This window comes from Thalassophryne amazonica, chromosome 8, assembly GCF_902500255.1.
Source record: "Thalassophryne amazonica chromosome 8, fThaAma1.1, whole genome shotgun sequence".
Lineage (NCBI taxonomy): Eukaryota > Metazoa > Chordata > Actinopteri > Batrachoidiformes > Batrachoididae > Thalassophryne > Thalassophryne amazonica.
The window spans coordinates 115,622,676-115,648,645 of record NC_047110.1 but is presented as its reverse complement, the minus strand read 5'-3'; the positions used below and the strand labels follow the sequence as shown (position 1 = coordinate 115,648,645).

General features: G+C 44.0%; 1 protein-coding gene across 3 annotated transcripts in view; it reads left to right on the top strand.

Annotated features, from left to right (window-relative positions):
• LOC117516371 (mixed lineage kinase domain-like protein) overlaps nucleotides 1-25,970 on the top strand; it is a 59,710-nt gene that overhangs the window by 31,348 nt on the left and 2,392 nt on the right. For 2 of the 3 annotated variants that reach the window (XM_034177337.1, XM_034177336.1), the window contains 8 exons: nucleotides 369-546; nucleotides 8,248-8,348; nucleotides 8,420-8,555; nucleotides 11,176-11,260; nucleotides 15,438-15,580; nucleotides 15,794-15,843; nucleotides 23,817-23,957; nucleotides 24,170-24,578. In XM_034177337.1, the coding sequence (XP_034033228.1) occupies nucleotides 369-546; nucleotides 8,248-8,348; nucleotides 8,420-8,555; nucleotides 11,176-11,260; nucleotides 15,438-15,580; nucleotides 15,794-15,843; nucleotides 23,817-23,957; nucleotides 24,170-24,219 (884 nt within the window). In that variant the 3' untranslated portion in view covers nucleotides 24,220-24,578. Of the gene's footprint in view, nucleotides 1-368; nucleotides 547-8,247; nucleotides 8,349-8,419; nucleotides 8,556-11,175; nucleotides 11,261-15,437; nucleotides 15,581-15,793; nucleotides 15,844-23,816; nucleotides 23,958-24,169; nucleotides 24,579-25,970 lie in introns of those variants that run through there. The other variant, XR_004562376.1, reaches the window with a different exon arrangement.

Below are 25,970 nucleotides of genomic sequence, written 5' to 3'. Positions count from 1 at the left end.
GAATGACGCAACCGACAGGCGTGAAAAAACTCACGCATGCGCACGAAGGTTCAAGCTTGTCTGATGCAATCACACGTGATTCAAATCCATATGGTTTTTGAAAAAAAATAAAAAGGTCGGATAGTTTTCTAACAGACCTCGTATATATGTGTGCGTGTACAAACACTTCTATGTGTGTGTGTTTTCAAGTGATGTAAATCCTAAAGCTGCTGCACCATGTTGTATTTGTTTACGTTTACGTCACTGATTTTTTTTCCTTTTGTTTATTAAATATTCCATGTAAACTGACGTGTCTTTACTCGTTACTCAGAATGGACAATCATTTGTCTTTTTTATTCTCACTTGTCCACATAACATGTTTTTCTTAGTAAATAAACCCAGCGTGATGAGTGAAGTGATCCGAATGATCAAACCACAGGAGCTGAAGTACAGTTATCCCAAAGAACCCTTCATGAAGACCCCGACCTCAGAAGTCTACAAAGGAGAGTTCCATGGATTCACTGTGGCCATCAAGAGATACACTGACCTCATCAACACCAGTCCCGGGTCAGTAAAACTTCCTTCCCCAACAGGGGGCTGTGTTTGTTTTTTCAGGGGAACCTGGCAGGGTGACCTTTGACCTTCTGGCTGATATGATCCAGACTGATCCTGCATACTTCATCAGATAGAGTCTGATGAGTCTTTACAATGGTCACAAGGAGGACAGTGGACAGTCTGGGGTTTTTATTATTCACCCACAGGCCCGAGTGCATCCTCAGGAAGCTTTTACAACCAGGGTCGCGGACCGAACGGTCCCCTCTAAAAATCGGTCCACCCTACCTTGACTGTGCATGCGTCATTAGCCGCGGTTCACTGATTATTACCTTGTTTCTGCTTCAAACTGCCTCCAGTCATCATTTGTCTCAGCGACAGATATCTGAAGCTTTTGTACAAGAATCATTTCCACATAAATTCAGCAATATTTCATCAGAAAAGGCAGAGGAAGCGATCAGAGCGCTGCAGCTAAACGAGTTGCTAGCTGATGCGTTCACTGCAGGTCGGACATTTCAAAGCGTCACTGATTATTGCCTTGTTTCTGCTTCAAACTGACTTTAGAATGATTTAAGAGGTTTTACTTGTCATAATCACATGAATCCATTTGATAATTTTGGGTGAAGAGACTCTGTCTCAGATGTGCTGCTGTGGTCCGAAACAAGGTATGCAGTGAAGGCAGGGCAGACTGATTTTTAGGGGGGACCGCTTGGTCTGCGACACCAGGTCCATCTGGGGTATTTGTGAAGACTGAGGTCTTCTGCAGCTTTTACAGAAAAAACCTACAGGAGCACACACACTCAGAATCTGAACAACATTGTACATTAGATAACTGTGCAGGATCTAAAGTACAGCCATGTGACCCTTCGTGTCACAAGCTGAGTACTGATGACCCCAGTGCAGAGAACAGGTCTCCAACATTCTTCACTCAAAGTTCTTAAGCAGGCCAAAGTCACAACCACAGCACATCAGTCAGCGGAACGAAGGAGTCTGTGAAAGCAGTGGCAGGACCTAAGAAACAGGCAGAAATGTTCCTCACACAGAAAGGTAGCCAACCAGGAGGAGGCAGGCAAAACCAGCAAGAAAGCAGCTGACATGAAACAGGGTAGCAGCAAGGAAAATACTGGGAAAAAAGAGCAACTGGAGATTTCTGACGTCTTCCAAGGGTTGACAAGGACTCAAAATAACAGATATGTGATTGACATTGTGACCCAGACTTGACCCGGATCTGGATTCCACAGCACAATGCCATAACTGCACCCTGATCCAGAACAGTTGGACTGATCACGATGTTACAATGTGATATTTAATTCAAAAGCTGAACAGAGCCGCGTCTTCCTGATGTTGGTTTACATCTTGATGTCATATCTTTCTGCTGCAGAACCAGAACCATATTGTTCCAGATCACTGACAAATTCATACACTAACTCTTTATTTGTACAACAGCCACATGGAATTTACATTTTGTCAAAATCCATCAAGCAGATTTGATATGATCCTCAAAATGGTGAAAATTTAAGAAATAATTCAGATTCTGGATCTTGATCCTGATCCACTCCAAAATATTTTGGAGGCGATCTCCAAAATATTTTGGAGGCGATCTCCAAAATATTTTGGAGATCGCCTCCAAAATTCAGTAGAGTCTTCCATGGCCCAATATCCATGAGTGGGGTCATTCCATGTGAAATCATCCAGGGGTGCTGGGTGACCCCCTCAGATTTTTAGGAAAAAAATTACTAATGTTTATCCATCAATATAATGGAGAAATCCAAAGTTTTGGTCCATAGGTCAAACCAAATTGAAACAACAGCCCATGGGAATTTTTTTTGTTTTCTTAGTTTTTGGACAATTGGGTTTTGGCCAAGTTTGAGCTTTTACTGCAGGTGCTCTGTTGAATGTGGGAAGCTGGTATTTACTTGGTAGGGCTAACTTCTCCTATAGAACCAGAAAATGCAGTCATTTTTATATCTTCACTAGTTTTGGTACAATAGAGGGCTCAAAATTGCCGAAAACCAATAACTGCAAATATTTCCACATCTTTTAAGCATCACTGCTCAAGAAATTTGCAAGATGGGAAGTTAATATTTGGCACAATTATAATGACAATATGTTTTTACAAGGAAATCCTACTTTTATATACACATTTTAAACAGATATGCTACAGGCGAAATTTTTCTGTGTCGTCTTTTGAAATTTTACCAAAAATTGACCATTTTCAAGGTCATGGTTGACCATGTTGACAGTAATTCAGCTCTTTCATATTTGTACCACATAATGTCACAGAAGTCAGCATGATGTGGTATGAAAATGGTTTTGGTGCTCAGCTTTGTTTTTTAACTCTGAATATTTTGTTAAGCTCATTTCATGTCGAGCGGAACTTATCACTATTTTCAATATTACATGCTAATGCAAAGAAAACTACTACTCACCAGTTCTTTTCTTGGCATGAACATTTTTAGGATCTGCGCAGACATGTTGCCGACTTTCATATCCAGATAAATACATCTTCTCATGATGCAAACAAATGGAGTTATAGTTATACTCCAGACCACCAAACCAATCCCACCTTGTCCTCACTGGTAAGATCATTGATGTAAAGTATCCCAGTTTTTCTAGCCCAAGTGGTTTTGTGGCATTTATTATGTAAAGTGCTGCCCAGATCACATGGAAGTAAATCCTGGCACTCCATGTCACTATCTGACTTGATGCAGCTATGACAACCCAACTTACCTTCACCTTTTTATATTTACCTAACGTGCACAATAATTTTCCAAAGCCGGTCCAGACAAATTTTAACTATGTCATCATGATTAAATTATGTCTATTTAAGGAAAGAGACAGACATGTCAGAATCACAAAATCAATGGAATAACTTTAAAAGGTGATATATATCAATCAATAAAGTATCAATTATTGCTAATAAAAATGAAGGAATACTTTTTGGAGGGGCACATAAGGTAATACTGACTGTTATTAACCCCTTAATGCCCAAATTTATATAGCTGTATATAAAAAAATGTTTTGTGTGTGTTTTTGCCTTTAAGTAGATGGTAAATAATGTTGAGATTATTCATTTCACTTTTGCACAAAAACTAGATAGTAATATTCGGTATTCTGGTAATGACTTTATGTTATAATGTTGTAATAATGATGGTATGTTGCAAATTTGCGACAACAGGCATACAGGTCAATTTGGTAAGTTGCATATTTGAGTCAGAGATTGTAGAATATATGCGACGATGGGCATTAAGGGGTTAAAGATTCAATGAACAATGATGACAAGGTCTGGAGCTAGTAAAGTTCCATCACACATTGCAAGAATGTGGAGAAGCCATTCCGACATGGCAAATATTGCCATAATCCAATGCAGTCGGGAGGAAAAGAGGCGTGGTCAGCCATGGTCCGAACGCATCCGGACTGCCTCGTGCACACCTGCAGGATGCAGCTCAAAGATATTTCAGACAACACTCAGATGACACAGACTGCTGTCAGACGGCACAGACTTTGGAGCTGTCACTCACTCACTCACTCACTCACTCACTCACTCACTCACTCACTCACTCACTCACTCACTCACTCACTCACTCACTCACTCACGCACGCACGCACGCACGCAGCCGGGTGAAAGGGACTTGACCAACTGTCTGCCCTGCACTGTGGAACGCAAGGTAAGGAAGGTGAGTTACATGTTTATTTATGTCATCATGTGCTGGGCAAACATTTCCACATCATACCTGCTACAGACTTAGGAGGTGTATGTGTAATAATGCATGCGTTACAGCAGTGACATCCTGTTCAGCTGCGTTGCTGGGCGCTGCACTGTACCTCTGACACATGCACAGTGCCACATACATGTTATTACATAACATTTCCTTGGCCCTTCCTGGCCAGGATCCAGTGGAGGTGGACAAACATGACACAACATGCCGACAGGCTTTGCTGTGACTGATTGATCTCAGAGCTCAATCAACCACGATCAGATTGTTTCAGATGCTGTTTTGATGCCGTCAGAATATGTAAATTGCGGTCAGATTATACATGGACTGCCATCTCAACAGCGCCCAGAGAGTTTTGAACATATGCTTCACACTCGGGGCCGCCGGCCGATTTTGACCAACTGTGTTGATTTCCGCAGATGGCTGTCAGAACATTTTGAGTGTCAGAACACTTTTCAGATGTGCACCGACTCATAAATCCGATGCCACTCTGCGTGATTCCAGCTATGTTTGATGGGGTATAAGACACAAAAAGTTTCAGTAAAAATCTATTGTAGCATAAAAATTCGTAATTAAAAACAAAGCTTAGCACCAAAACCATTTTCATACCACATCATGCTGACATCTGTGACATTATGTGGTACAAATATGAAAGAGCTGAATTACTGTCAACATGGTCAAACATGACCTTGAAAATGATCAATTTTTGGTAAAATTTCAAAAGGCGGCACAGAAAAATTTCATCTGTAGCATTTCTGTTTAAAATGTGTATATAAAAGTAGGATTTCCTTGTAAAAACATATTGTCATTATAATTGTGCCAAATATTAACTCCCCATCTTGCAGATTTCTTGAGCAATGATGCTTAAAAGATGTGAAAATATTTGCAATTATTGGTTTTCGGCAATTTTGAGCCCTCTATTGTACCAAAACTAGTGTAGATATAACAATGACTGCATTTTCTGGTTCTATAGGAAAAGTTAGCTCTCAGTAGCAAATACCAGCTTCCCACATTCAACAGAGCACCTGCAGTAGAAGCTCAAACTTGGCCAAAACCCAATTATCCAAAATCTAAGAATAAACAAACAAACCAAAAAAAAAAATAAAATTCCCATGGGCTGTTGTTTCAATTTGTTTTGACCTATGGACCAAAACTTTGGATTTCTCCATTATATTGATGGATTTACATCTGTGAATTGTTTAAAAAAATCTGAGGGGGTCAGCCAGCAAATGTGCCTCAGCTTGGATGATTTCACATGGAATGACCCTGTGGTGAACATTTCATCAAAATCTGTGCAGTAGTTTTGAGGTATTCCTGAAAACAGAGAGACAGACAAACACCTATGATTTTATCACATCCTCCCTGGTGGACGTAATAAGAACGCACATGTTCCAAGGAGCTGGAGAGAGAAACTTTAAGCACAGCAGGAGAGTGAGGTAACAGGAGGAAAGCAGCACACAGGAAGAGAATTTCAAACTAAAACAGGAAGTGAACATCAAGTGAGTAAAACAGGGAGGAACCAGAATTATTAACACAAGAGAAGAAACCAAAAGTAGATAACACAAGAAAATACAAAATGATTATTTATTAAAAACCTGAATCAAGAAATGAATAAACCAAAAGCCCAGACATAAGAAATTAGACTCGCACGATCCGGTCTCTGTATGACCAAAGTCATATGCTCTGTCCGCATTCTCACCATCACATCAGACCTGCTCCCGGTGGGTGTCTCTTGTCACCAATCCTGTTTGTGATGTTCAAGGACGGTATTTCAGGGTGCAGTCAGGGACTGGAGGGTGTCCGGTTCTTTTTTTTTTTTTCTTTTTTTTTTTTGTGGATGATGTGATTATGTTCTGCATACTGAGCAGGTCTGAGGCCAAGTGTGAAGCAACTGGGATGAGGATCAGTGCCTCCAAATCTTGATACCGTGGTCCTCTGTTGAAAAAGGGTGGATTGTCCCCTCTGCGTCAGGGGAGAGTTACTGCCCCAAGAGGAGGAGATTAAGTATCTCTGGGTTTTGTTCACGGGTGTGTGTAAGTTGGAGCATGAGCTTGATGGGCAGATTGGGGTGGAGTTTGATGTTTTTCAGAACATTGCGGTCAAGGAGCTGAGTTGGAAGGTCAGACTCTCAATTTATCAGTCAATTTCCTCTCCTGTCCTCACCTTGAACTTTGGGTAACGACTGAAAGAATAAAATCACAGATACAAGCAGCAAAAATGAGATTCCTCCTTTGGGTATCTGGACTTACACTCCTGGACAGGGTGAGAAGCTCAGCTATCCTGGAAAGACTCTGAGTGGAGCAGCTGCTTCTTTACATCAGAAGGAGACAGCTGAGGTGGTTTGTACACCTGGTGAGGATGCTCCTTGGTCACTCCAACTGGGAGGAGACCCCAGAGAAGACCCAGGTCATGTTGGAGAGATTACGAGGTCTGTCAATAAAGTATAGGTCCTTTTTATTTTTTTCAAAAACTATATGGATTTCATTCATATGTTTTTACATCAGACATGCTTGAACCCTCGTGCGCATGTGTGAGTTTTTCTACGCCTGTCGGTGACGTCATTCGCCTGTGAGCACTCCTTGTGGGAGGAGTCGTCCAGCCCCTCGTCGGAATTCCTTTGTCTGAGAAGTTGCTGAGAGACTGGCGCTTTGTTTGATCAAAATTTTTTCTAAACCTGTGAGAAACATCGAAGTGGACACGGTTCGAAAAATTAAGCTGGTTTTCAGTGAAACTTTTAACGGCTGATGAGAGATTTTGAGGTGATTCTGTCGCTTTAAGGACTTCCCACGGTGCGAGACGTCGTGCAGCGCTCTCAGCTGCCGTCATCAGCCTGTTTCAAGCTGAAAACCTCCACATTTCAGGCTCTATTGATCCAGGACGTTGTGAGAGAACAGAGAAGTTTCAGAAGAAGTCGGTTTCAGCATTTTATCTGGATATTCTACTGTTAAAGGAGATTTTTTTAATGAAAGACGTGCGGACGGGTCCGCGCGTCGGGACGCAGCCGCCGTGACGCTCCGCCACAGGAAAAACACCTCTGTTGGAAGCCTTAAGGACAAGTTGGAACATGTCCAGCTGTTAAACAATTTCTCATATACTCACTCCACTGAAAGCCATCAAAAGCCACCTGGATTTTACAAATGGTTATCAACATGGAGGTGTTTTTCCTGTGCCGCCGCACCGCGTCGGCTGCGTCCCGATGCGCGGACCCGTCCGCACGTCTTTCATTAAAAAAATCTCCTTTAACAGTGGAATATCCAGATAAAATGCTGAAACTGACTTCTTCTGAAACTTCTCTGTTCTCTCACGACGTCCTGGATCAACAGAGCCTGAAATGTGGAGGTTTTCAGCTTGAAACAGGCTGACGACGGCGCCTGAGAGCGCTGAGCGACGTCTCGCACCGTGGGAAGTCCTTAAAGCGACAGTATCACCTCAAAATCTCTCATCAGCCGTTAAAATTTTCACTGAAAACCAGCTTAATTTTTCGAACCGTGTCCACTTCGATGTTTCTCACAGGTTTAGAAAAAATTTTGATCAAACAAAGCACCAGTCTCTCAGCAACTTCTCAGACAAAGGAATTCCGACGAGGGGCTGGACGACTCCTCCCACAAGGAGTGCTCACAGGCGAATGACGTCACCGACAGGCGTGGAAAAACTCACGCATGCGCACGAGGGTTCAAGCATGTCTGACGTAAAAACATATGAATGAAATCCATATAGTTTTTGAAAAAAATAAAAAGGACCTATACTTTATTGACAGCCTTCGTATATGTCTCAGCTGGGTTGGGCAGGTCTCGGGATCTCCCAGGAAGAGTTAACATGATTTGGCCGAGAATGGGGAAGTGTGGGGTGAGCTGCTTGGTCTGCTGCCATGGTGACTGTGATAAGTGGCAGAAAATGAATGAATGAAAATTGACAGAGAATTGATAGACTGAATTAGATTTGTTGAGGTTTGATCCTCCAGGCACATGTCGACTGATCTCTAAAACATCTCTCTCTGAAGTGAGATACGAGCCGTCTTCAACAAGGAGGTGGAAACCATGAAGCGGTTTGAGTCGCCCAACATCCTACGAATGTTTGGCATCTGCGTCCAGGACGAGGACGGTGAGTGGACACAACACTACAACCAGCACCTGCCAATCACCGCACTGACGTGTCACTGGCACCTCCTGTAGGACCCAAACCACAGTTCCTCATCGTCATGGAGTACTGTGAGAAGGGGAGCCTCCGGGAGGTTCTGGACTCCTCCTGCAAACTGTCCTGGACCAGGAAAGCGCGTATGTGCTGGGATGCAGCTCGTGGACTCTACCGGTGAGTCTGGACAAATTGTGACGTCTTTGTGCATGTTGGTGGGTCAATGAGGCAAATCTGATGAGCAGAAAAGTCCTCAGAGAGGGACATCACAGGCTTGTCAAAATGTCCAGAATGTCAGATGGGCTTTGGAACAGTCAGGTTCACTGAAAACAAAATACCCAGACTTATTTCTTTAAAATGCAGCGACGCCTGGCGCCGGTTCTCGCTCCCACACACAACCTGCTTTTCTTAAAAGCCATTTCTCTGTATATTAGAACTGGAGCCAAAATGTTGACCTTGATCTCTGACCTTGGATACTGATGGGTCCTTACCAAAACCAAGTCACTTCATCCCAACCATAGGCCCAGTGTGGCCACCACTGATTAGACGTTCTTAAGTCATCTTGATACTCGCAGAAATAACGTCCTGAAGAGACCAAAGTGCTGACGAGAACACGCACTGAATAACACACAGACTGTTCCTACAACACAACTTAGAACCTTTAGCACACAGTTTGATAAATGAAGGCAGAGGAATCTATTTTAAGTGCACCTGTCTTCCAGGAAACTCAGACCTGGATTTCGTCTGTCGTCTTTCTGCCTTTGGCTCCACCGTGAAGCTGTGATCGGTGGAGCATCAATGACTACGTTTACATGCCGTTAATATTCGGGTTAAGGTCCATATTCCGGTTTCTGAATCATTAGGAATAACCCGTTTACATGCTTAAGCAGACAGAGTTACTCCTGTACACATGGTCACTGGTATCATTTGGAATCTCCCCATCTCAACAGCGACACACGTCTTCCACCGGTGCTTGATTTGATCTGGCGTTCGTGCAAATTCTGCTTCGTGTAAAACCCCTCACTACACACTTTATACACTTTTCTCAAACAGGCATTTTCTCATTTTTCTCTCCTGTGTAAACACTCTCTTTTTTCATCTGGGCGAGAAGATTATAACAGACACACGCAGAGCTCAATGCGCGCGCTCTCCCTTCACTCACTGCCTCCGGCGGTACGGATGCGGGACCCGCAAAGAATCCAAGTCATGGCCATGGAGCTCTGTGGCTGCGGTTACTGAGACCCTGCAGCGCTGGGGATTTTTCCGCAAATGCCGGAGCGCTCCACATCAAAACAGCAAGCGTAGTCTCTGGACCTGTTGCCAGAGTTGGCGCAACTCCACACAGCAGAGAGGGGGGCGGTGTGAAGTGGCCCACTGCGGCGTTTACCGAGCCGGCAGATTCAGTAAGCACATCGGAGGCAGAGCAATCACAGTGATGCCAACCGGTGCCGCAACCGGCCCGCCTGTTAAGGACGCAGAACACAATGCGCTGTTTACCTCTGCTTCTGTGGTCTCCGGTGGGTTGCGTGCGCCGCATACAAGTAGTTGCCGTACTCAAAAGACCAAGATTCCTTGCGGCTAGGACATGCACAGAACACAAAATAATGTTCCTTTTTATGGGGATATCCCGATGCGCGTTTATATGACCTGATATTCGGGTTAGAAAAGGAGTAACCCAGGGATCATATTTGGGGTTTTTACAAACCGGAATATGACCATATTCAGGTTTTTGTGGGTGTTTACATGGCCGTGCGCAACCGGATTATTGCTAATATTCCGGTTATGAAAGGGTTATTTGCTGCATGTAAACATAGTCAATCTCTCTAATCACAGCCACTGACGCCTCCAGCTCCATCAGAGGGGTCATAGAAAAAAGGAAGAATTTGAGAATCTAATGTTGTTGTTTTGATTTGATTTGTGTTTGTTCTCTTCAAAAACAAACAAACAACCAAAATGGTGTCATTGGCCTTTCTTGGTGGCTTCCCTCATTAGTCCTGCTGGAATAAGGTTGATTTGTGTGTTAAGCCTGAATTACACAGTCAATGTTCTACAACACTGGAATCATAAGTTGCCTGTTGTTCATTAAGTTTACTGTAGTATACCGCCTGCTGCAGAGGTCAGGACCTGACCGCCTGCTGCTGCAACTGTCAGGTCCTGCGCCTGCTGCAGAGGTCAGGACCTGACCGCCTGCTGCAGAGGTCAGGACTTGACCGCCTGCTCCAGAGGTCAGGACCTGACCGCCTGCTGCACAGGTCAGGACTTGACCGCCTGCTGCAGAGGTCAGGCCCTGACTGCCTGCTGCAGAGGTCAGGAACTGACCGCCTGCTCTAGAGGTCAGGACCTGACCGCCTGCTGCAGAGGTCAGGACTTGACCGCCTCCTTCAGAGGTCAGACCCTGACTGCCTGCTGCAGAGGTCAGGAACTGACCGCCTGCTCCAGAGGTCAGGACCTGACCGCCTGCTGCTGCAACTGTCAGGTCCTGCGCCTGCTGCAGAGGTCAGGACCTGACCGCTGCAGAGGTCAGGCCCTGACTGCCTGCTGCAGAGGTCAGGACCCGACCGCCTGCTGCAGAGGTCAGGACTTGACCGCCTGCTCCAGAGGTCAGGCCCTGACCGCCTGCTGCAGAGGTCAGGAACTGACCGCCTGCTCCAGAGGTCAGGACCTGACCGCCTGCTGCAGCGGTCAGGACTTGACCGCCTGCTGCAGAGGTCAGGAACTGACCGCCTGCTGCAGAGGTCAGGACCTGCACCGGTCCTGCGTCGCCTGCATGTTAATGAGTGGTGCTGTTGTTTCTCAGACTGCACCAAACAGAAGAAAAAAGTAAAGTTCATGGATGCATCAATAGCAACAAGTTTCTGGTGGCTCAAGGCTACAGAGTCAAGGTAAGACAGTGTTATTACTGTTGCACTCCCATTAATCTTGCCGTCATTCTCATGTTTCATTTATCTGGCCACAAAGAGAAACCAGAGATCAGGTTTTAAAAGTCTTCTAAAAAAGGTTACTGCTGAAGACTGAACAGTTTCTTGTAAAATTAATCTGTGATTCAGTAAAAAGTGTAAATGTTTGGTGCACTGAGCAGAGACTGACAGTCATTAGACTCTGGATAAGCACCTCAGATTTACATACAGTTTGTATTTTGACCTTTGAATATACAACCCCTGGCAAAAATGATGGAATCACCGGCCTCGGAGGATGTTCATTCAGTTGTTTAATTTTGTAGAAAAAAAGCAGATCACAGACATGACACAAAACCGTTACTGACTGTCACAATCTTTTTTTCTTGATTTCTTATAGTGTTTCTTAAAGCCAGAAAGTTGCCATTTAAAATGACTTTAGTTTTGTCTCATGTCTGTGATCTGCTTTTTTTCTACAAAATTAAACAACTGAATGAACATCCTCTGAGGCCGGTGATTCCATCATTTTTGCCAGGGGTTGTAGAAGCATTAGATAGGTTGAAAACTTTCCCTTTTGGGACGAGGTGTATTTTTCTGACCCCAGTAACTTTTAGGGTTCCAGCCTGATTGGGACCTAATTCAGGCATGTACTTGGCAACACACAGCTGAACCCACTTACCAAATTTGGCTGAACTCAGTCCCATATGGAAAAGGTGTTTTTTTTAGACCCCGATAACTTTCAGGGTTCTGGCCCGATTGGGACGATAATGAATTATGCACCGCTACACCCCCAGCATGTCACATTTCAAGCAGATTAGCCGCTGAGACATAGTCCAGAAACCCCCGCGTGACACATGCACAGATACGTACCAGCAATTATTATAAGATTCATAATAACGGAGGAATTCTGTGTTTTTTCTGTCACATTCAAGCTCACCAAGCTCATTTCCTGCCAGCTGATCCACATGCTTAACTCGTCATGTTGGTGATTCCAAGTGTCACTTATTGTCAGGAACTCTGAGTGGCTTCTGCAGCAGCAGACGGAAGCTGTGTCATGGATTTGGCCGGGTCTGGGCGCTGAGCCCTTGTTTTTCCCCTTTTTGTGGTTTTCCGTCTGCTTCAGTTTGGATTTATCAGTGATTATTTTCATCATGAGTTATTCTGTTATGTTTTTCTTATCTCTTTGTTACTTTCCATACTTTAGCCTTTGTCCAGTTCTGTTCTAGTTTTGTTCTGCCGGTTTGTGTTTTCATTGTTTCTCTTCTAGCTTTCATCTGTTTTCTGTTATACTTTTATAACGGGTTTTGATTTCTGTTTATTAATCTGTTCCTGTTTTATTCTGCTTTTGTATTGATTTCCTGAGCAGTTGTAGTTGCTTCTGTGCTCATGTTTGATTTTGGTTCCTGGTGTTGTATGATATTCTGACCATGATTTACAATTTAGCTCTGCTCTGTTTTTGCCATTTGTTTCCACTTCGCACCTCCCGTCATGTCTTCATTCCTTGTCTCACGCTCAGTTACTTATTTTCACTCCACGTCCTGCACCTGTCCCATGTCTTTGTTTCCCACCTTGTTTATTTTTGCTTTGTGTTTTCATTCACTCCCACTCTTGCTCCAGCTCACGTGTATTTGTCTGTTACTTCACTCCACTCTGTGCTTTCCTTCCTTCACTATCTTGTACTCTGCACAGCCTTTGGCTCCCCTGGTCACGCCCCCTTCCAGTGACTTCCACGCACCTGCTTCACATCACCCTAATTTGTTTGCTCCTTATGTAAACCATCACAGTCTCACAGCTCACTGCCAGTTTGTTGTCTCGTACACATTCCAGCGCCTTTGTCAGTTCAGATTTTTGCTTCACCGTGTATCGTACCTCTGCTCTGTTTTTCTCGACCATGCCTTTTGCCTCGTCCCGGACGTCTGTGTTTGCTTGTGCCTCTGACCCCTGCTCAACTATGACTGCATTTTTGCCTGATCCTGATTGTACCTCTGCTCCGCGGCTTGATCACATGTGTACCGAACCAGAGCCTGAAATAAAGACCATGTTTTCTCCTACACCTAAACCTAGTCCGGGAGTTTGCATTGTGGGTCCAGCCACCATGGTAGACGGGCCTCCGCCCAGTCTGACAAGCTGATGTAGTGAGACGCTGTAATTCTGTAATCCTTTCCATGAAAACATGCGGTTTGCCAACATGTGAACATGTAAAAACACCAACAGGGATGGGGTGTTGACCTTTGACGTCCAGAAAGAGCTCAGAGTGGACCTCCTGCTGACGGGCCAGACGGCACCGAGTGGTTGGATACAAATGCAGCATTCAGGTCTCAGCTTCACAGAGTTTAATGTCAGGGCTTGCATGGGTCGGTACACAAAAAGACAGTCCAAAAATAGCAACAGTAACTGAAGCATTTGGCAGAGACAAGTTCCAGAAACAGGCAGACAGGTCGATACACGGTAAAGCAAAAACAGGACTGTGAAAACTCTGAAGACAAACACTCAAAAGAGGCACAACAATCTCACAAGAGAGAGAGGAAGAAGGTGTGACTAATAAATGGGATGTGATCAGGGTAAATGCACCGCAGGTGTGTGAGGAAAGATCCAGAAAGAGGCGTGGCCACAGGAAGGGCAGACAGGAGGGAAACGCCCAACACCAAACAACACAAAAGAAATCCAGCCACCAAACCCCAGTGCAAAAACTAACAGAATACACAAAAGAGCAAACAATAAACCCCCACAGACCCAATCATGACACCTGCTCCTGGTTCCTATGATTTGGATGATTCCCAGTTGCCTCTCTCTGGAAATTTTTCTGGGAGCAAGTTGTACTTGGGAGAATAAGTACAAATCAGGGCAAATCACAGCAGAACAGCTCGTATGAGGGAACCACGAAAATATCAGGCTGACGGGCAGGCTTGAACTATGCCGCTGCGATGGTTTCATGCACGCAGAAACACAGCGCGAGCAGCTGCAGCATGTGTAACCACATCGCACAGCTGCTGTGAAAAAATAAAAAATACATACCACCCACGGGATTCGAACATGCAGTTTCCAAAAGCTCCGATTGCCAGCCAGAAATATTACCACTGAGCTACCATCGCCGTCCTGTAAAAGCTGTGGGAAAATGCCTGATATCAAGAAGGACATGGACGTATTTAAAAAAAATAAAACCACACACCATATACAAACACCGCATTTTATTGAATCCCTCTTATCAAGCGGACAATACAATACAATGAACTGTCTATTCCTCTGTAGATGACCCATGGTCACAGATGTACAGACATGAAATGACTTGAATGAGAAGCAGGGCGCTCTTATCATGTCCACATCTGCTGGCGGCGTGTTCAGCCGGTCCGTTTCACCTGGGACACCCTGTCAATGTGCGCAGTGTGTGCTCACTCGCTGCAGCCTATTGCAACAGTGATATATGTTTTTATGTATGTCCACGTGAGGACAGCAACCAGACACACGCGCATCACAGTGGACAGTTGTTAGTTCATGTCCGTCCAATCACAGTACGTGTTCTCCAGCTGGGACGTCCAGATCCACAGATCTCCACAACGGCTCCTGTGGGCAGACACACCCCGTCAGTTCAGCACACACACCAACGTGTCACTGTGTCTGTTTGAAAAGTCACACTCGTGGGGGCACTTAGACAAATTTCACATCCAGCTCGACAGTGATCGTCTGCTAACTGTTTTCGTGCCAACAGCGCAAATGGCCACACATTTTCTAAGTGCCATGTGAGTGGCATTAGATGTTTATGTTTGTCAGCTGGAATTTGGCCAACACCTGCCACGAGAGGGTTTGATGGGCTCGCACAAGGCACACTCTGTCTTTCAGCTGCTGGTGTGCATAAATAGTTATAGCAACAGGTGTACGAGGTGTTAGAGGCAGCTACGATTTTACATGTATTGCATATGATTCCTGCTTCATGCACACTTTGACCACATTCATACTGTGTGTGAAGGGGCCCTTACAGATGCAACAAATATAACACATGCAAAAAATGCAACACGTGTAATATGTGCAACAAATCTAACAAATGCAACACATGTAACACATACAACATGTAACAAACCAACCAACCAATGCATTATGGGATTGTTGGATGACATTTGCTCGCTGAGCTGATGTGAGGTTTTGTCTGTGTTGGTATGTTGTGGTGCAGCTTGGAGGATTTGAACTCGCTAAAACAGAGACATCGCTGAAGAAGATGACAAAGGGCAAAGAGATTAAGTCTCTTTGCTACTCGTGTCCCCAGAAACTCAGTGACATCAACCACCCCTACAGCAAAGACTGTGAGATTTACAGGTCAGAACACTTTGCCACCTTAAAGCAGGTGCTGCCTTGCTCAGTGGCACATCTGATGTGATTGATTGTGTTGCTCACTTCACTTCTTGAAACAAATTAGTCTCTTATTATTAACTTCTTACTTGTCTGTTTCTCTAACCTGATTCCTATTAATGAATCAAATGAATGAAATAAAGAATAGGAATTAAACCACCCTCGATTTCTGTTTCTCAGCTTTGGAATTGTCCTGTGGGAAATTGCAACAAGGAAGAAGCCCTTTGATGGTAAGTATCAAAGCAGCAGCAACCGGCCGATTGAATTTTAGACGTAATCCCATCCGGTAAATCAGTAACTCATCGCCGTGATAAAAGGCTGCTCACAAATGTGTGTAAAAATGGATTCAGGAAAAGAAAAAAGTCTGCATTTCAAACTTCCTCCAACAGTAACTTCTTTCAGAAGGTATCGTTATTTCCCAGCAGATTACTGGTGTCCACTCATGATTTGATCGCGGGCGGGTATGTGGAAAATATAACTACTCTGTGTGTGTTTTTGGGGGGGGTTAAAAATGCCAAGCTCGTTTTTTAATCAGTGTGATTGTGTTTAATGGATTCAGCACGTAAGAAAACAAAGAACAGGTGGTGTTCTGTTTTTTCACATTGACTCCATGTCACTATGAGATGAGCAGAAATGGTGCTGAAGACTTGAAAAAATAACTCACCCTAAAGCGAACCAACAGAGACAGAAACCCGGCGAGAGTGATATAGGATGTGATGCAGATTGTGATGTAGAAAGTGATATAAGAAGTAATGTGGAGAGTGATATAGGATGTGATGTAGAAAGTGATATAGGACATGACGTAGAAAGTGATGTAGAAATAATGTAGGTTGTGATGTAGGAAGTGATACAGGAAGTGATATGAGAATGATATAGAAAGCAATATACATGTGATATAGAAAGGTCTTTTCCCAGAATTTGTTGGGCACCAGACAAATAATGTGGCATATTTTTCAATATGATTGGAGCATTTTTAAGTTTTAACCCCTGTGGAATTCTGCAATGACCCCATCTGGTCACCAATTGCAAATTCAATTGGCCCGTCTGCTTTTTCAAAAGAGTTGATGTCTAAAGGCACCTTGGCACTTGAATGCATTTAACCCTCGCACTGCTGCGCAATTTGTCATGCAAATACGACCGCTTTGTCCTGCTGGATGGTGCGCTATATGAAATAATTATTTTATAGTGGATTAATCATTTACTCTCAGAACTTAGCAGATGAAACCACCTCTAATCGCTCTAGAATCACAGAGAAATTTTCTACAGCTGCAGCTTTTCTGTCTCTCTCTCTCTCTCTCTCTCTCTCTCTCTCTCTCTCTCTCTCATGTGCTTCATGAGGTGGAGAACGCATTTGGAAATGTCTCAAAGGTAATTATTTGTAATGTTTATATTGTAATGGCTTGGTAAAACAGTTGCATGTTCATTCCTTCTTATGAGTATCTGTAAAATTATGTTTTTGATAGATTTAACATCTTGTTATAATCCTTCAGATGAGCTGCGCTGTGATGCGCTGCACTGATGCAGTGACTCACAATGACACACAGTGTTTTTGAATTGTTGGTGCAATGTTCACGTGAAGTTCACAAAATTAATGCCGGCCAGAGATTTTGAACATTTCAAATTTTTCTTTGCACACTTGAATGCAGCCGTGCACAGTTTATAATGGTTTACAATAAGTTGACTCTGTGGTACAGCAGATTGCATACCAGCATGCAGATCAAATATGTGCAAGTGTCAAGGCACCTTCATGAGTATTTGTGCCAAATTTGGTGCTTCTATCACCATTTCAAAGATTCCTCTGTAAATATTCTGGTGTGTGCTGCATGTTATTGTTGGGGAAAGTGTAGTGACACGGACCCACAACAGGGGGCGCAAATGAACGGTCAGTAGATGAGCCAAAAGGTAACAATTTAATGTTGTGAATGTGCACAACGACTATACAGACAATCTCAGAATATGATAGCAGTCAATACACAAAGGTGACGTGTGGGCAGGCTCCAGGATAGAAGACGTCTGTCCTGAGAAGAGCCGGAACCACACGATTTCCGCCGCCACCGAACCTGGTGAATACTGGAGCCACCAAGTCCCGAATTCCCAGGTGATCACCGTCCCCGACTGTCGGATCTGGTACTGCTGGTGAGGAGCACAAACAGTGAGATGTGGGTGTGTGCACACCCAGTAACAAAAACATTCAGAAGGTGGAAAGTCACCTCCACCTCTAATCACACACACGTGCAGCTCCTGTTAACCACTTATCTGGTTGGGGTGTGAAGCGAAGCCGTCGCTGATCACACCAAACGCCAATCCACAGATAAGGAAACACTTACAGGAAAACAGCTGCAAAGAAGTTCAGACTATTAGTCAGTGTTTTCAGTTTAGCAGAGAATTACCTTCACAGGTAGATGATATCTCGGCAATGAGGTGGAGATGACATCCGGGTTTTATGGAGTAGTATGATGAAGCGTAGATGGGTGACAGCTGTCATGAGATAATGAGTGACAGCTGTCACTCCCGGCTGTGTCCGTGGCGGCAGCGCCCTCTCGTGCCTGAAGCCCGCACTTCAGGCAGGGCGCCCTCTGGTGGTGGGCCAGCAGTACCTCCTCTTCTGGCAGCCCACACAACAGTTATAGGAGAATCCTGGGGCCACTAGGCCTCCCTGAAGGGCAAAAAGGTAGCTATCATACTTAGAAATTAATTGTCAAAAAACAATTTCTGTAATTTTGCATCTTTCAGAGATTTACTTTTACCAAATGACTTTAGAGGTAAAGAAGAAGAAGAGAGTGAGAGCTCAACAAAGGATCATATGGTGGAAGCTGAAGGAAGAAGACTGTTGTGTGAAATTAGCGAGCAGGTGAGAGAAGCACTGGTTGGAGGGGAAGCAATTTTGGACAGCTGGAAAAGTACTACTGACGTGGTGAGGGAGACAGCTAGGGCAGTACTGGGTATGACATCTGGACAGTGGAAGGAAGACAAGGAGACTTGGTGGTGGAATGAAGAGGTCCAGGAAAGCATAAGGAGAAAGAGGTCGGTGACAAAGAATAGTTGGAGAGATGAAGAAAGTAGACAGGAGTACAAGGAGATGCGGTGTAAGGTGAAAAGAGAAGTGGCAAAAGTGAAGGAAAAGGCATATTGCGAGCTGTACAAGAAGTTGAATAGTAAGGAAGGAGAAAAGGACTTGTACCGATTGGCCAGACAAAGGGACAGAGCTGGAAAGGATGTGCAGCAGGTTAGGGTGGTAAAAGATGCACATGGTAATGTGCTGACAAGTGAGGAGTGTGTGCTGAGAAGTTGGAGGGAATATTTTGAAGAGCTGATGAATAAAGAAAATGAGCGAGAGAAAAGGCTGGATGATGTGGTGAGAGTAAATCAGGAAGTACAAGAGATTAGTAAGGAAGAAGTGAGGGCTGCTATGAAGAGGATGAAGAGTGGAAAGGCAGTTGGTCCAGATGACATTCCAGTGGAGGCATGGAAATGTCTAGGAGAGATGACAGTGGAATTTGGTGCATTCATCTCTAGCCTGTCAGCTAGTGTGGACAACATTTTGATTATTGGTGATTTTAATATTCACATAAATAAGCCCTTTGATCCCCTTTGCAAGTCATTTATGGAACTTGTGGATGCACTGGGATTCCAGCAATGTATTCAGGATTCAACACATACTAGTGGAAATACCCTTGATCTGGTACTCACACGTGGCCTTGCTGTCACAAACATTGACATTTTGCCTCTTGCCTCGGTGATCTCTGACCACTCATTTGTTAGGTGTGCATTTATGTTGCCACGCCTAGTGGATCAAAAGCCTTGTCTTTCTTTGCGGCGACGCATTACTCCTTCAATTATGATAGAACTCGAAGCCAGACTGCCTGAAATTTTGGCCTCGGGGTTAGAGAATATTCAATCAGTAGATAGTCTTGCGGATGGCTTGAACTCAGCGCTCAAGGCCACACTGGACAAGGTTGCGCCTCCTCTCTTGAGGACACGCCTTCCCAAGGCATACTCACCTTGGTTTAATGGTTACCTGCGTGACCTTAGGCAGAAGGCTCGAGGTTTTGAACGGAAATGGCGTAGTTCTAAGTTAGAGGTGTTCCATCTTGCATGGCGAGATGCTGTCTTGGAATATAAGCAGGCACTACTGGCTACAAAGCGTGCCTATTATTCTGATTTGATTAATAAAAATAAGCATAATTCCAAGTTTTTGTTTGAAACTGTAGCACTTCTTATTCATGGACAGCCACCTGTTATTCACTCTCCTTTCTCAGCACAGGACTTCTTGGATTATTTCGAGAAGAAAATTGAGGATATTAGGTTGAGTATATCTCAGCAGGCTTTGGCCCAACCACTGCATACTGCTGTGGAGGTGGATGCGCCCACTGAGGTGGTATCCAGATTTACAGATTTTGATGGTATCTCGCTAGGCGCACTGACGAAGCTCGTGACGTCTACTAAAAGCACAACCTGTTTAATTGATCCTATACCAGCAAAACTGTTTAAGGACCTGTGGCCCACTCTTGGACCAACTGTGCTGGAAATTATAAATCTCTCATTAACTTCTGGATCTGTTCCTAAATGTTTTAAGTCTGCAGTGATCAAACCATTACTTAAAAAATCTAATCTCAACCCTAGTGTATTGAAGAATTATAGACCGATATCAAATCTGTCATTTTGTTCTAAAATCCTGAAAAAAGTGGTCTCGCGACAGCTCGTGGACTACCTCACTGAGAATAATCTTTTTGAGCCACTGCATTCTGCTTTTAGAAAATTTCACTCCACAGAGACAGCACTTACTAAAGTAGTGAATGACCTTTTGCGAGCAATGGACTCGGATATCACTACGGTCCTGGTGCTGCTGGATCTTAGTGCTGCATTTGACACTGGATTACCATATTCTACTCAATAGGCTGGAGAATCACTTTGGGATTACTGGAACTGCTCTTGCATGGTTGACGTCGTACCTGTCCAGTCGTTCCTACTGTGTATTGTGTAATGGAACCTCCTCCGATCGTAGAGACATGAAGTTTGGGGTTCCTCAGGGATCCGTTTTGGGCCCCTTGCTTTTTTCTCTTTATGTAGCACCCCTCAGGAATATATTGTGGCGTTTTGGGATTCCCTTTCATTGCTATACTGATGACACTCAATTGTATATGCCAATAACTGCTGGTAATCTTACTCACATAAAATCCTTGGAAGATTGTCTTGCATCAGTAAGAAGTTGGATGTCTAGTAACTTCCTACTTTTAAATTCTGATAAGACTGAAGTTATGGTTTTTGGTCCAGCAAGATATCGGCATCAATTTGATCAGCTAGCATTTAGCTTAGGTCCGTGTGTTATACATCATATGGATAAAGTGAGGAACCTTGGAGTAATTTTTGATCCTGCGTTGTCCTTTGATCTCCACATTAGAGACATTACAAGGACTGCCTTCTTCCATTTGCGAAATATAGCGAGGATTCGTCCTATTCTGTCTATGGCAGATGCTGAGACTTTGATTCATGCGTTTGTCTCTTCTAGATTGGACTATTGTAATGCTCTATTCTCTGGCTTACCGCAGTCCAGGATCAGGGGTCTTCAATTGGTTCAGAATGCTGCTGCCAGACTTTTGACACGGAGCAGAAAGTTTGACCACATTACGCCAATCTTGGCGTCCCTGCACTGGCTTCCTGTTTCTGCAAGATTGGATTTTAAAGTACTGATTTTAGTTTATAAAATTGTTCATGGACTTGCACCTCCCTATCTGGCTGACTTGATAAGCCCCTATGTACCAGCTCGGGCCCTGCGTTCTCAGGGTGAAGGACTTCTGTGTGTTCCCAGGGTGAATAAAAAGTCTGCCGGTCACAGAGCTTTTTCCTATCGTGCCCCAGCTCTGTGGAACGATCTGCCGGCACACATTCGGCAGTCGGACACTGTGGAGACCTTTAAATCACGTTTAAAGACTCATTTATTTTCCCTGTTTTATCATTAGTGTTATGATGTGTTTTTAATCTTCTATTCTTTTACTGCTGTCTTTCTTTTATGGTTGTTTTTATTGTGTTTTAAATTTTTAATTGTTTTTTATGTTGTGAAGCGCCTTGAGACGATTTTGTCGTGAATTGGCGCTATATAAATTAATAAATTTGAATTTGAATTTGAGTTTCTAACCAGATTGTTTAATAAAATCTTGGAAAGTGAGAGGATGCCTGAGGAGTGGAGACGAAGTGTGCTGGTTCTTATTTTCAAGAACAAGGGTGATGTGCAGAGCTGCAGTAACTACAGAGGCATAAAGTTGATCAGCCACAGCATGAAGTTATGGGAAAGAGTAGTAGAAGCTAGGCTTAGAAAACAGGTGAAGATCTGTGAGCAGCAATATGGTTTCATGCCGAGAAAGAGCACTACAGATGCAATGTTTGCTCTGAGTATACTGTTGGAGAAGTACAGAGAAGAACAGAAAGAGTTACATTGTGTGTTTGTGGACTTAGAAAAAGCTTATGATAGGGTGCCAAGAGAAGAGCTATGGTATTGTATGAGGAAGTCTGAAGTGGCAGAGAAGTATGTTAGGGTAGTGCAGGACATGTACAAGAATAGTGTGACAGCGGTGAGATGCGCAGTCGGAATGACAGACTCATTCAAGGTGGAGGTGGGATTACACCAAGGATCAGCTCTGAGTCCTTTCTTGCTTGCAGTGGTGATGGACAGGTTGACGGATGAGATCAGACAGGAGTCCCCATGGACTATGATGTTTGCAGATGACATTGTGATCTGCAGTGAGAGTAGAGAGCAAGTTGAGTCTAGTCTGGAGAAGTGGAGATATGCTTTGGAGAGAAGGGGAATGAAAGTCAGTAGAAGCAAGACTGAGTCCATGTGTGTGAATGAGAGGGAGCCCAGTGGAATAGTTCAGTTACAAGGAGTAGAAATGGTGAAAGTTGATGAGTTTAAATATTTGGGGTCAACTGTTCAAAGTAATGGAGAGTGTGGTAGAGAGGTGAAGAAGAGAGTGCAGGCAGGGTGGAGTGGGTGGAGAAAGGTGGCAGGAGTGATTTGTGACCGAAGAATATCAGCAAGAGTGAAGGGGAAAGTCTACAAGACAGTAGTGAGACCAGCTATGTTGGACGGCTTAGAGACCGTGGCACTAACAAAAAGACAAGCGGCAGAGCTGAAGATTTTGAGATTCTCTTTGGGAGTGACGAGAATGGACAAGAATAGGAATGAACATATCAGAGGGACAGCTCAGGTGGGACGGTTTGGAGACAAAGTCAGAGAGGTGAGATTGAGATGGTTTGGACATGTGCAGAGGAGGAACCCAGGGTATATAGGGAGAAGGATTCTGAGGATGGAGCCACCAGGCAGGAGGAGAAGAGGGAGACCAAAGAGGAGGTTTATGGATGTGCTGAGGGAGGACATGCGGGTGGTTGGTTTGACAGAGAAAGTTACAGAGGACAGGGTGAGATGGAAACGATTGATCTGCTGTGGCGACCCCTAACGGGAGCAGCTGAAAGACAAAGAAGAAGATATATTAATGAGTTGCAAGGGTGGTGGCCAAGTGGTTAGTGCACTTGGTTTCAGTATGTCAGGTTCCCGGTTCAAATCTCACCCCTGTCACATTTCTCCATGTAATGTGGAGTTGCGTCAGGAAGGGTATCCAGCATAAAACATCTGCCAATTCGACATACAGATCCATCTCGGATTTGCTGTGGCGACCCCAAGTGAAAACAAGCGAGCAGCTGAAGAGTCTCTCTCATATATTAATGACTTACTTCATGCCACTATTATTATTATTATTATTATTATTATTATTATCATTCACAACTGTAAGTTGCACTTGTCAAGAGACGTTGCTGTCCTTCCAACCGTCCATTCGTTCACCTGTACAGCAAAACCTTTAGCATCTGTAAAACTCTCATAATCAAACTATTTATATATTAATACTGAGAGGTCAAAGCTTTGCGTACCCCCCCCCCCCCCAAAAAAAAAAAAATCATGCATTTCTGCCATTTATAAATATCTTTTTTTTCTTTTCTTTAATTGAATTTTGGGTTTCAAGTAGGATGTGCACACAACAGCCCTGAAATGCTCACAGCTCCTGCTAGATGGTGACAAAAGCTACGCAATTGTGCAGCAAGGTCTCATTTATTTATTTGAGAAGTTAATTTTTGGTGAAAAAAAAAAAAAAACTTACAGCTGTGTCCCTGCTCTTATCGGACTCTTTTCTTGTTGGTGCTATTATTTCAGGTTGTTCAAGTCAGCAAATCTATGACAAGGTTTGTGTGGAAAAGTGTCCAGAGCCTCTTCCTGAAGACTGTCCGGATGCACTGGGAGAGCTGGTCAATGCATGCCGGGCCTTCGAGAGCTTTAGCAGGCCATCAGCAGGAGGTACCGTTATGAACACTGTCACATCATCAGCATAAAGGTTTAGTTTGACCATGTTCAAAATCTTAATATGTTGTTGCACCTCACAGCAGGGATGGGAACTAATGTCAGACAATAAGTCACGACACATTTCACAGTTTTATTGAGTGATTTCTCGATTTAATGTGTGGTTACAAAGTGTTTCTGCTGACAGAATCAGTCTGTGTGTTCTGCAGTGCTGGTGGACAAACTGCAGTGCATGGTGGAGAGTTTGGAGGACAAATGAAACCTTCATCTTGATGCAGGGTCATCACCAGAGAGGACACACACCCGGAGAGTTCAGAAAGTGACCCGTACGGACTCTCACACAAATAACAGCTTTAATTCTGTTGCTTTTAAAAGCATTTTTCCTGCAGCTAAATCTGGGATATGAGGAAAGCTCTCATAGTAGTCCAACTTTCAACTTCCTCTGCTGTGCTGTCAGACGCCTGAGTGTAGCACAACAACGACACCCACAAGATGTAATAATACGAGGTCTGTTAGAAAAGTATCGGACCCTTTTATTTTTTTCAAAAACCTGATGGATTTGAATCACGTGTGCTTGCATGAGCTAACCTTGAACCTTCGTGCTCATGCGTGATTTTTTTCACGCCTGTCGATTGCGTCGTGAGGATGGGTGGAGTCTCTTGTTGTTTTTTCTTTGCAAGGAAATGGCGGAACGACAAGCAGCGCAACTGCATCAAATTTTGCCAGAAACTGGGCGACAGCCAGGTGGAAACCATTCAGATTATTCAGACGGCTTTCGGTGACGATCCTCTGGGCATCACACAGATTAAGGAGCGGTACAACCGGTTTAAAGACGTCTGCACAACGGTGGAGGGCGAGCCACGCTCCGATCAGCATCAACACGCTGAAACGACCAGATCATTTCCAAAGTGAACTCTGTGGTGATGTGGAACTGTCGTGTGATTATCCGAGAAATTGTAGAAGAGGTGGACATCAGCACTTTTTCGGCACATTCCACTGTGACAGAAGATTTTGCCATGAAAAGAGTTGCAGTGAAATTCATCAGCACGAAGCTGATGGCACAGCAACAGCGCCTCCGTGTTGAAGTCTCACATGACTTGTTGTAACATGCCCTGACATGTCCAGCTTGTCCACAATTTCTCGGATAGTCACACGACTGAAAAACCACTGAAAGCCGTCTGAATCTTCTGAATGGTTGATGAGCTGGGCATGTTACAACATGTCCTGTGAGACTTCAACACAAAGGCGCTTTTGCTGCACCATCAGCTTCGTGCCGATGAATTTCACTGCAACTCTTTTCATGGCAAAATCTTCTGTCACAGTGGAATGTGCCGAAAAAGTGCTGATGTCCACCTCTTCCACAATTTCTCGGATAATCACACGACGGTCCCACATCATCACAGCGTTCACTTTGGAAATGATCCGGTCGTTTCAGCGTGGTGATGCCAATCAGAGCGTGGCTCGCTCTCCACCGTTGTGCGGCCGTCTTTAAACCGGTTGTACCGCTCCTTAATCTGTGTGATGCCCAGAGGATCATCACCGAAAGCCGTCTGAATAATCCGAATGGTTTCCACCTGGCTGTCGCCCAGTTTGTGGCAAAATTTGATGCAGTCGCGCTGCTCCAGTTGTTCCATCTTTTTCCTTGCAAAGAAAAAACAACAAGAGACTCCACCCATCCTCACACAAAGGCTGCTTACAAGCAAATGACGCAACCGACAGGCGTGAAAAACATCACGCATGCACACGAAGGTTCAAGGTTTGCTTATGCAAGAACACATGATTCAAATCCATCAGGTTTTTGAAAAAAATAAAAGGGTCCGATACTTTTCTAACAGACCTTGTAAGTATATAATACAACATTGTATACAGTCATAACAGCCATCTTTTAAGCAGTGATGCCGGTAACGTGTTACTAAGTAACGTGTTACTCTAATCTGACCACTTTTTTTAGTAAAGAGTAATCTAACGCGTTAATCTTTCCAAATCAGTAATCAGATTAAAGTTACTTCT